A 12,558-nucleotide genomic window follows, 5' to 3' on the forward strand; every position below is an offset into this window, starting at 1 on the left:
TAACTTTACAAAACCCTCCCGAGGGGGGGGGGGGTATGACGAAAAGAGCTGGAAAATGATGGCCGAAAATAGGGCAATTTTCTCAGCTTCCGGCGTGCCAAATTTGCTGAAAATAGGTTCAAATCCGATTTTTTTTTCGTTTTTTTTTCTTCGGGTCACTCATGATCCCAGATTATGACATGTGCCGGGAGTAATTACGTCATCGGAGATTTCACAACGGCTACGACTAATGGTGCAATAATACAGGTTGTGTTGATCAAGTGATGTGGTGTCTGCAGTAATCAATGAATCATCAAGGACTGCTTTGGAATGTGCATTGCATTGCGACTGTAGCGCTACCAAATCAGTTAACTTTTAAAAGCGCGGTTGTAAGATCTTAAAGATCTTCTTGTTCGCTCTTGATTTCTATGAGGTGATAGCTGATTCGGCCTTCAGCTTCATCAACTATCACCTCATAGAAATCTCGAGCTCACAATCTAATTGTTAATTAGCATGTATGATTCAAAGTCGTATTATAAAATCTTGTTATTCCAAAGATATGGTGTTTAATTTAAATTCATATAATTGTAGTGATATGTTCTCCCTCCAAATAGTAGCTGAATGTTAGCCTTTGTTAAGCATATTTAGAAGATACAAATCTTAAATGTTGAAATTAAGAAGTCCCAAAGTGTTCGACTGAGCAAATAAACGAATATACATTTTGAAATATTATTCATTAGCTTATATCGTCATGGAGTATCGTTTATTGCCCACTTTTTGTCCTCACTTTTTTGTCGGCCGATTAGAAAATCCCTTCCGTCCCCCATCCTATTTAAAAGCGGAGTTTCCCTTGGACGTTAAGACACAAATGGATAATTTTATTACAGAGATTACAGGGCTTCTTGACTTAAGAAAAAACCTTGAAATTGTTGGGACAAAAAGCTGATGAGCGCCCATACACAACTACAGTTGTACTTCTATGAGTTGATAGTTGATTCGTCCTTCGCCTTAATCAGCCATCACCTAGCTCATTGAAATGTCGAGTTAAATAGACAGTTTAGTGTGCAGTTTGGCTGTTTATCGTATTATCGTACGGCCCCGCGCACGCAATAGGGAACTCACCCATACAGCAAAAACCCGCGTATATAAGCATCTAGGTTTTTTCAAGTTAGCCGCCATAGGTTCTTATATAAATGGTGTTAAATGTGAAATTAGGATAACTAGGGCGCGATCCATTCAATCCAAATTTCCGGAAATTCCGGTCTAAAACTGAATGGATCGGTTCGGTCCAGCCAGCAAGTTTCAAAAAAGTCGGTCCATGCACCTTTCGAGGTGGACAACTTTTCTCGGTTGGACAGGCCCGATCATAGTTACAACAGATTTGTAGCTGCTTCGCAAAGCCAAGTGTATGTTTTGGCTGTTATATCTTGAAAGTAGGAGCCTGTATTGAGATTTTAGCCTTGAATAGATCTTATGTGAACTGGGAGATTTTATCCTGTATCCCACGACGCCTATTATAGAGAACGTGCTTAGAGAATGTACTCAGTTATATATAATACAATATCTGCGCCCGTTTCGCGTGTTTATGTTTTATACTACACTGTGTATAAAGGGACTTATCTACTCCCGCATTTCACCATTCTAGGAGCATAAGGTATTCCAAAGGTAAACCCTACACACACAAGGCAAGAACTCAGTTGTTAAAGCATGTATCTGTTTAATTATACTGTATATTTTGGATCTAACAACTTATTTTTGTAATCATAACCAACAAATCAATGGTTCTGATGTATATCCTGTCGGTGCCGGTTTTACACGTAAGCGTGTACTTTGTCACGTCGGCAGTCACTGATCCTTTGACAATACCATGGTGGAATAAAAAGGCCTCGAACAAATTTAAGAAAATTATCCGTTAACTCCGATACAACTTTAGAATGCGTCTGATTACCATCAAAGAAAAACTCTGCAAATACACTCACTACAGAAGGGCCAGCGCCACCTAAAATTGTTACAAAAAAAATATATGAAATGCAATTAGAACTTACAAAGAAATTATCAACTAAAGCAACTAGCAAACTAATTGACAAATAATAATGTAGGAAACAAATACCCTGAAGCAAAAGCAAATAACTTGAAAAACTCTCAAGTATATTGACGTGACGTTGCCAAGCAGAGAGCCTTTGGAGCTTTTAACTGAACACCATACAGTTGTACATTCTAACTTTGCCCCCCCCCCCCCGGATTTTGTTCAAAGCGATGTTTATAGCTTAATTTCCAAGCATTATTTCGGTTTTTAACGCCATGCTTTCACTGAGGCTAAGGATCAGAGGAAAGACCAACTGCCTGAGTAACAAACGGGTGTCTCCCGAGGAGGGTACTTTGATATATAAGCTATATGGGTATGAGCCGCTATGAGGGGTATGGTTTTTAGACAGTTTAGTCTGGGATAGGGCATAGAAATCACACAGTGTGAGTCTAGAATAAGGTATAATTCACCGAAAAAGCGAAAAAAGCGAAAAAAGCCAGTGTACAAATTAAAACGGGGTTCTTTACCCGGCATTCTATAACAGATATTGAAACCCGGAAGTGACTTTGTAAGATATTGGTTTAGTTAGCGTATGTTGGACTGCGATGGCGATAAAAGTTTTTGCATTGAAAACAGCTAGTCTGAGAAAGCTAGGGTAGGGGGGTTTTGGTGCCAAGTCAAGAATGGGGTTGCACAATCAAGTTGATCATGGTCTAGTGTAGGACCAGGATTTCAATATCGTAGCGGTACACCCACCCCCACACCCAAACATTTACAGAGTATCACCCCCGGTGGATTATAGTAGATTATAACTACAAACATACTTGCACAGTCCGGCCACGGAGCCTTTAAGTTTGACTGCGGGAAATGCGAATACGCGACCCAATGTCCACGGCTGTCACAGGCGTATATCAAGGGAGGGTGGAAAACAAAGTCACTGCCAGATTCACAAGCAACTTGGCAAAATGCTTGGGAGCCATCTTCACGGTTCATACAAACCAAGGCACCGTTCTTGGGGGGAGGGTACATAGGACATCTGGCTCCTAAGGAATAAATGACGTCAATTTGAACAGTTAAATCAGTTTATGCTTGTAAACAGTAGGAGACCTATATGAACACTATGTGTGAGCGTCAGAAGCCAAATCAATCAATAAATTGATAAAAGTAACTGACCTAAACAAGTAAAAACAAATCAGGACTGTTTCAGTGGTTTTTTTTGTTTGTTTTTCTTTTTTGTTTTTGTTTTTGTTTTTGTTTTTGTTTTTGTTTTTGTTTTTGTTTTTGTTTTTGTTTTTGTTTTTGTTTTTTTTGCAATAACACAAGGGAAACAACGCTTACTTACAACACTAGCTCTATTTACATTATATTGCTCTAATTGTTTACACTGTTTAAATTACAATATCTAAACGACTTACACTACTAACAAATACAGTGACGACAAGAGGCAAAGAAAAACAGAAGAAAAATGAATAGTTATCATTACAGCCTGAGGTTGTACTATAGAAATATAAAAAACAGACCAAAGGCATGTGGTACATTATAGGTAAAATGAGTTATGCATCTGACAGGAGATTAGAAATAGACTAATGGGTAGGAGATAGATACCGATAGGTATAGAAAATATAATCTAAAATATTAATTAAATCCTCCTGTTTCAGTGGGGTTTTTTTATATAACTGAGAAAATTAATTCATTGTGATTGGCTGAAAAAATAGGTCAATTTATCCTTAATTTTTAGTTTGCATTGCAGCTGTGCAAATTAACGCGCGTGCTTTCGTGAGTTCCCAGTCATACAATAAATGCCGAGCTAAAAAGATTTATAACTTAAAATTGCGAATCTTTTTCAAATTGAACGCCCCTCAAGCCGCGTGCAATTTTGAGAGAATTTTCAAACATCATTCGTATTGTAAATCCTTAATAGCACTCGCATTCATACGATTACCTTAGTCTCCTCCGCAGCCGTTGTTAGGGTCGTCATGCTACGCTTCTCCCCCACCAGGAGGAGAAGCGTTGCGTGACGACCCTAATAACGGTTGTGGAGGAGACTAACGATTACCTATAACAATTTAAATTTTGTTCCGAAATGTCTGCCATTTTGATGGCCATGCATATAGTGTCATAGCTGATGTGCATCTAATTTTTCCGTTCACTGAAATGTCCTTCCAATTTGTGTCAACGATTTACTTTTTAGTTCAAACAATATTTCCAACAATTTAACGCTCAACTTCACGTCTATTAAAAGAGATGTATGGAAACAGTTTTCAATTTTATTGTTTCTCATTGCACTTTGACCTATTTTTGAATCTGCGTTTCAGACGAGGCGGGTACGTCAGGTCAAAGATGCAAAGACACAAATGAAATGCCGGAACATGCAGCGCAAAACTACTCAACTTACTTTTAAGTGTTATTGTAAAAGAACATCCCGTATATATGTTTCCTTTAGGGTATGCGTGGTCCTCCACAATGTACTGAATCTTATATGTTCCGGGAACACCAAAGAAGTCACCACTTTGACGATTGCAGTTGATTTTCGGGGGCAAGTGTGAATTGTCAGTGCAGACTGGCCTGTCCCATAACACCCTTACCGCCGCACCTTTGCCTTCTTTGACAATGTCGCCTGGGCAGAAACTACAAGTCGGCGGCTCTAAATCTGGAATTGAAGTGAAATTATTGTCAGTTTTAAGCTAAAAGTGACTAATGCGAAGTAATACCCTAAGAAGAGAACTCTCGTGAGGATTTTCTGCAGACAATTTAGATTTGAGCCGAGAATTATAATTACACGATAATATGTTGCAGTGTTCGTCATTATAATGACAAACACTGTATTACTACAATTTTCAGTGCACTATGGACATGTCTATATTTTCATGCAAGTAACTCTCGCAGAAGGTATTACATTGTTCACTTAAGCAATAGACCATTCTTTCTATGGGTTTACTGGCGCAATAAACCACGCGGGATGTTGGCAGAACACGAGAAAAGCTTGTAAACCACAAGCCGTTAGGCCAGTGATTTACAAGCTTTTCGAGTATTCTGCCAACATCCCAAGTGATTTATTGCGCCGGTAAACCCATAGAAAGAGTGGTCTATTGCTTTTATGAAATAACTATGGAAAAAATCTGTCAATGAGAGGAAAATTTATTGTACTTTCGTGATCAAGTTGCTTATTCTCATCAAATTCATGAGATGACGCGACAAACCAATCACAGCGACCGAAAGAATGAAAACACAGACTCCGCATCGGACACGAAATCCGCAGAGCAAAGCGACGAAAGCATTTCACGCTAAGAAAGTTTTAAGAAACGAGAGTAAAAAGGTTATCGGTGAAAGCCAAAAAGCATATTAATTAACTCAAAAGTATTCTGAAGGAGAAATGCAGGTTTCGTAGGTGGAATCGGTCATCACGAAATTAAAAGGCTGTACGAAAAGTGTGCAAGTAGTCCAACTTCACGTGTTTGGCGAAGCAATTCAACGCAGTGTTTAACGACAACTTTCCAAAGTTTTGAATATGGAATAAAGGTTAGTTACAGAACGCTCCTTTACAAATTTATTCAGAATTTATTTACTTAAGTTGAAGGCTATGAAGTCCGTGTTTCTCTCTGTATTTTGCTAAATGAAAACTATTGCTTGAAAGCTAAGCTTATATGGAAATCAAATTCACTTATCGTGCATGCATTGAGTTCAAACTCAAAATTTCTGATAGAAAGAAATATTTTCCCTGCTTTTTTGACAACCTAAATTGACCAGTCAGGCCCAGCTGACTTCATCCTCCACAGACCGTGGAAAGCACCCAAAAAAGGGTTTAAAACTTCCTTAATTTCAGTCTCAAGCGTAACCGGAGTCGGCGTAAAATTTTTGCCGTGGAAGGAAAGATAAACTTAAAGCTTTATATCACGACCAACTTCTGCTCCTGTTTTTCCTTGCAAATTTCCATGTGTATGTTGAATGAAAAGATCTTCGTGTTCTTGATATCTCAGCCAGTGAAAGGCAAAACTGTTTATTACATTTGTTATCTCCAGAGTTCCGAGTTCTCTAGTTCCCGCGTAGAGCTGCCATAGATCGGGAACCGTGGTTTACCGGTACAACAGAACATGGTTTAGCAACTCTATTGACCAATCAGAACGCGCGTAGTATAAGCTATAATAATAATAATAATAATAACAATAATAATAATAATAATAACAATAATAATTAAAACTTATATAGCGTAATTTTCCATGACGTACATGATCAAATGCGCTTTACAATTAGATAAATTGATTAAAAATAAATAAAATATACAATTAATTAAGATTGATAAAACTTAAAGGTGAACAATAATAATTCATAGAAAGTTATAACAAATTAAAAGCCTGTTTAATGCTACCGGGTAGATTGTTCCAGAATTTCGGGGCCGCATAACAGAATGCTCTTCCTCCAAGTGTTGCGAGTATCTTGCCACTTGGAACCTCAAGCATAACTTTTGGCTGGATCTGAGGGAATATCTAGTTGATGGTTTTCGAGTGACCAATTTGCAGATGTAATAAGTTGCCATGCCGTGAATACGTTTAAGGTAAGCCGCGCCTTTTGCAGTCCAAGGAATCCCGGCTGCTTATAAATGCCATTGCTTCAACCGGTTTCTTAAAAGTAACCATGAGTCTGTGTTCTAATTAACTATAAGATTAAGAACGAGATCGAGATTTCCACTAGGTGATAGATGATGTAGCCGAATTAGTAGAATTCTAATCAGATTTCCTCCAAGTAACGTTTTCCGAATATTTCTCTACATGTTAGACCATAGTCTTGCACTTCACGCTTTAGCAAAATGGCACGTGGATTAAGGTAATTCCCCTGAAATAAAACTGCACATGGATTTTTGTTCAAACTTTGTCCAATGAATATTTATCATATGAGAACTTTAAATATAAAATTAAAAAGGGGGGGTGCCCATGCTCGTTAAGGAGCTGTGAGGGCATTGAAAATGTCCCATTTTAGCGTTATTTCATGGTTATTAGAAGAACGCATTCCAAGTTATTGTTAACTCTTTGTGAGCCCAGACTCATGAAAGCACGCCTCAAACTAAAGTCAATACTTTTGCCGGACACAAATAAACTTTTTTGATTTTGACAGAGAGCTGAATCCTTGTGTAAATATTCAAACCAAATTGCTTGCCACGGCTATCAAACTGCAAAATAGAAAAGACTACAGTGCAGCTGCTATTTTCCTTATTTATTCAATTTTCAACAATAGAAATCAGATCAGTCGTTTCTCAAGCAAAGCTAATGATTAGTTGATTAAAATGACTGAAAAAAAATTGGGGGTGTCCGAGCTCGTTAGTGAGCTATAGCCATTTTTCAACTGACAGAACTCAATATCAAGGCAAATCCGCCATGTTTTCAATGTGCGTGTGCACGAACGCGCGCTAATGACGCCATAAATTATGCGCAGTAAGGATGCCCCATGCAATACTGCTGAATAACCTTAAATTGTTGTTGAACTTCAACCCTTTACACGTCATCACGTACTGATCACGTGCTCAGTTTGATGAATTAAAGTCGCACATCGATCAATTTGCTTTCGTCAATGTTCTAGGGAATTTAACTACTCAATAGTTTTATCCGAAACATCGGATAAACGAGAAAACTTCACCGTTATATGGACGACGTCCAGCCTCGACACACTAATGCCGGATAAAGTACGATAACTCAGCCAATCAGATTACAGCTTTACTACAATACTAGTAGAATATTACCAAATAAATGAGACTGTTCAAGCTTACCTCTAACGATAACCCTAAACTTGCAGCTTGCTTTGTTTCCAGCTTTATCAGTGGCAGTAACCTCGATATCATGTCGACCAATGGTAAAATTTTGGGGAGACTCAGGACTAGAGTGTAGGGCGACTGTAGCGTTAGGGTCCACTGAGATGGAGTTGTCATCGACATCAACTTCCCAGGACACCATTTCTGAAGGGCTTCCTTTCCTGGGGGTGACTGATATGTCGGTACAACGCAGCCATGGAGCTGTTGTGTCTAATAATGTATTAGCTGAGTTAAGAAGACATCGAATGTTTTCATAAACATTAATGTAAACAGCTGAAGAAGTCAAAGGAAATTAGGGACGCGCCGTTTAATCTATTCTTCTCAAACTCATTATCAATTCATCAAGTTTAAACAAAGGAAATTTAGCACAGATTTTTACGATTTTATTTCTCCGTTTTCTCTTTAGTTTTAGTTACGATTGACAGATATATCAAACACGAGCTCAATACAGTGTTTGACCACATTTCAAAACACCTCGAAGTTCTTCAAAAATAATCCGCTACGCGTCGTATTTTTCAACTCTCTTCTAAGTGTTTGGAAAGGTGGTCAAACATGGTCTTTTGTGTTTGATATATTACATGAAGGAGGGGTGGTTTGTCAATTAATTTTTTTTTTATCGCGAAGGTTTTGTTCATGTTCGCGTTTTGGCACCTTTAAGTTTTTTTTTCCCAGACGGGGTCGCAAGGGCAGCATGGCTTGTTGGAGTGTGTTTTCTTTTTCCTTTTCCTTGTGCAAAATTTGTTCCTTCTCTTTCTTGGTAATTGCTTTACAACTTTTCCGCCTCTTTACAAAACTGAAAAGCCCAGCCTTTACTAGGCCTTTCAGTAACATGCGGACTCTAAAATTCAAAGCTCAACCTACTAATGCGTTTTTCGTTATCGTCAATCAAATGTTCCGTGGTTCCGTTCTTCCCAGCCTCCGGCCACTGCCGAGCACTGATTCGTTGTCTGAACTGTGCTCAATGATTTGATTACCGAGCGCTCGGCAGTAGTCGGAAACTGGCGGGAGCCGGCGAACATTTGATTGACGGTAGCGGAAAACGCATTCGTCGGTTGAGCTTTGAATTTTAGAGTGCGCATGTTATTGAAAGGCGCGGTAACTGAACTTTTGATTAATAGATTAAAGGAGCGGCACTGCGCATGTTTAACTTTGATAGACATTCAACGTGGCATTTAAAAGAAAAACAAAATTAGGCTTTCACAAAATGCTGTTTTCCTTTAAATTTTGTTCTTACGGAACTGTTAGAGTCAATGTTAATTTGTAATCCAGTTTAAACAATAATCTTCTTAACCTCATTAACGATCATGCACCTTAACGCGTGCTAAGTCAGCGTGAAACCTGAGTTCCGCGATTTCTTCTGTGATTATAGGCCCGTAATGTATACCTTGTTTTGCGCTTTGAATCATTGTAATCTTTTTTTTTTTTGTGAGACTTTTGATCTCAAAGGGCTTTTGGTCTTTCGGATATGCCATTGTTATATGTACATTAGTTGCTATTTCTAACTCAAATTACCCTTCAAACCTGTTTTGAAACTAAAAATGTCGTACCTAAACCTCGCTTCCCGCGTTCCGCGAAAGTAAACACGCTGTTTTGTTGTCATTGGAAAGCACGAATCCCAGGAATTTATCGTTAAATTTTATTATGTTTAGATATATACTAAATGGAAGAATATTTCATAGTATGTTTCAGAACTGCTTAAGGACTTTCGCGCCCGAGATATTTCCACGGACAAATTTTGTTAACACTTACCATGAAATAAGGTAAAGATCAACTTTTGCCAAAGAGCCAAAAAGCCAAAGAAATGATGGCACAGTATTCGTTTTCGAAATAAAGCGCGTTGAAGACCATCCGGTTTTAGAGGTTTTCGTTCAGTTTTAAGACCATGCTAGGTTACAACTATCGCTCACACGAGAGCAGAAAAGTGAAATATTTGTAACTACTCACGGATAGATTTTCCTGTTTTTTTTTTTTAATATTTGTTATTAAAATGGATATAAATGGATAAAATCGGGAAAGGAATTTATATACGGAAAGAAAAATGGAGTTCACCGAGCATCCAAGAGAGTAAATTGCAGGCGAAGTTAGCGCACCCGATCCCAATCCCTATACTTTCTTTTAGTATATACCACACAAGCGAATAGTACTTTTCGCGTATGCTGCTTGTTTAGCTCAGAGGTGATTAGCCAAGTACTATTCACCTCCGAGCAGCCGAAGAAAAACAAAATGGCTTCCCATTTCAAATAAAGTTACTCTTAAACAAGTAAAGTTAGTCTTTGGTCCGCTAGTTATTCACCTTGCGTGGTATATACTAAAACAATTATTCACCTCAGTGTCGGTGAAAGCGGTGGATATTTACCTCGTCGCTTCGCGGCTCGGTAAATATCCACCACTATTCACCTCCACTTCTGTGAATAATTGTTAAATATTTCTTACTTAGTGCGCGCGCTTAATGTATGACGAGGTGTGACGTTGCGACATGAATTTTTGTCCCCAAAAAGGATGCACAGTAACAATGAGCGCAAACTTACTTAGTAGCCAACTTACCAACACATTTGGGTATTTTTCCACTCCAAGTTCCATTTGCCAGGCACACAAATTGGAAAAAGTTCCGGTTTAGATCATCTTCGAGCGAGTAACCAGTGGCGCACACAAAGATACAGGTATAGGTCACTGCTTGAGACTCAGTTGTACACCAACGGTAGGTAGGCTGAGCCAATGGAATGGACGGCAGCTTAGGACAATCAGCATTCACTGGAAAGTAAAGCCGAAAATATGAGTCAGGGCCGAATAGACACGAGTCAAAGCCGAATAGACACGAGTCAAAGGCGGATAGACACGAGTCAAAGCCGAATAGACACGAGTCAAAGCCGAATAGACAGGGATCAAACCCGAATAGAGACTAATGTTTTACTGGAAAATACTGTGATCATCATTTCCCGTATTTACCACTGGGAAATAAAATTGATATCCTCGAGCCGTTTTCAAATATCCTCTCTTTCCAAACACAGCAGACTCAAAAGCAACCGTAAAGAATTTTACCTCTTTTCTCCAACACTGTCCTCCAATTGTGGACTAACTTCTGAGATAAGAACTACAAAACTACAAGCCGAGATATTACTCGGAGGAAACCAAAAACGCATTCGCTGATTCTGTTTGTCCTTCATTCGCCACTTTTCGCAAATTGTTTCTGCGCATCTTTACTGCGCACGCAAATTCACACGCCACGTCATGCATGACAGCGCGCACTAAGTAATAAAATAAACAATGATAAGGCAGATGGCCATTGCTATAACTTTGCCTGGACTTAACGATCTTGGACGTTCGGTGACCCCTATTTTCTTTTGATGGATGATTTTCTCTACCGATTTTTTATGTTTAGCGAAAAAATGAAGAAAATCTATTAACTAGAAGTTTGAATTTTTTGCAAAATGCACCATCGAATTCCGTTCTTTTTAGCTCTTCGTTTATTTGTGCGACGGTTTCAAATGCCTCTTGAAGGGTTAAGTTTTGTGAAACCGTTGGTAGAATTTGGAATTATTTACACAACAGACCCACCTCTACAAAATATGACTAAGATTGTTTGCCTCCGTTGACTCACCGTCGGTATTTTTAAGTATAAACCCCTGCAGACCATGCTGAATTACATGCGCCAATTTTTCAAAATCAGGGTAGTTTTCCACACGCTTTATCTCTGAAACAAAGTCGTAGATCCCCAATTTTTTCTTGCATTTCTGACACAAGTAACTCATTATCTGACTGCAGTAAAACTCTAAAAACAATCTTTCCACTGGAAAATTTTTGCGCGAACGTCCTTAAAGCTTATCAAGTTGTTAGTTAATTACGAAAATGTTCCATTTGGAAGACGGCAATTCCTTGCCTATTTAAGTTTTATTTTTCCCTCACAGAACAGTAAAACTGATAATTAAAGTTCCTCTAGGACTGTATTAAACTTCATGTCAATACAGCTTATCCCGCTCGCGAGTTTGAATATTACATTTTAATTTTACCAATCTCTTAATAAATCTACCTTATAATTTAAAATTTTACCTGATAAAATCCTTGATTGCAAAGCCAAAGTGGTAGCAAGTACAAATGCAATTATATGTGCACCACCCATTTTCTCTGGTCTGAGTTCCTCAAAGTTTTGCAATTATGAGATTAAAAATGGGTGGTAGACTAAATTTACAACAAATTTGCCCCTTAATTACTTCGACTTTTCAAATACTAAGTTTATTATAATCTGAAAATTGCAAGCTGCTTGTTTGTTCATCTGCAACCTGGCTCAACCTCAATGATTATTTGTTTTTCGTTCTTTGCCACTGTCCTTCAGTTCAGCCCGGCTGAAATGTTAATTCTTCTAGCCCAATGTCTTGCAGTCCATCTTATTCAAGACATGTTATATTCATCTTACATAGGGTTCAGAGCCACCTTAAATTCCCAAAACTTTAAGGTGGTTCTGAACCCTATATATAGATTTTTTGAAAACTTTGCCAAAAGTTGCGTCTTATCATGTTTATTAAAATTTGATAATATAATAAAATATTGACTGTGCCGTTTTTGAATTATAAGTCCCCAAAGCTACAATTAAGGGTGTTTTTAGCAGGTCATACTATTGCTATGGTAACCTATTGTGTCACGAAAATGACAACAACGTGTTAACCAAAGATTTGACGGTTTTTGGATACCATGATTGTAGCATCGAGTGATAAAGAGTGGTTTTAATGACCCATCAAAATCTAACTGCTGCTAACTG

At 38.3% G+C, this 12,558-nt stretch overlaps 1 protein-coding gene across 1 annotated transcript; it reads right to left on the reverse strand.

Annotated features, from left to right (window-relative positions):
- Positions 1–1,676: 1,676 nt before the first annotated feature.
- Positions 1,677–11,956, reverse strand: LOC149103534 (sushi, von Willebrand factor type A, EGF and pentraxin domain-containing protein 1-like). The gene is made up of 6 exons (XM_089274044.1): positions 11,853–11,956; positions 10,350–10,556; positions 7,764–8,015; positions 4,401–4,655; positions 2,830–3,048; positions 1,677–1,978 (listed from the first exon to the last, which is right to left on the reverse strand). Exons 1-6 carry the CDS (start codon positions 11,920–11,922, stop codon positions 1,791–1,793), a joined length of 1,191 nt encoding a protein of 396 aa, XP_089130170.1. The 5' UTR covers positions 11,923–11,956; the 3' UTR covers positions 1,677–1,790.
- Between the last annotated feature and the right edge of the window lie 602 nt (positions 11,957–12,558).

This window comes from Orbicella faveolata, unplaced genomic scaffold (assembly GCF_042242905.1).
Source record: "Orbicella faveolata isolate gen_17 unplaced genomic scaffold, um_ofav_v1 contig_35, whole genome shotgun sequence".
Taxonomy (NCBI): Eukaryota; Metazoa; Cnidaria; class Anthozoa; order Scleractinia; family Merulinidae; genus Orbicella; species Orbicella faveolata.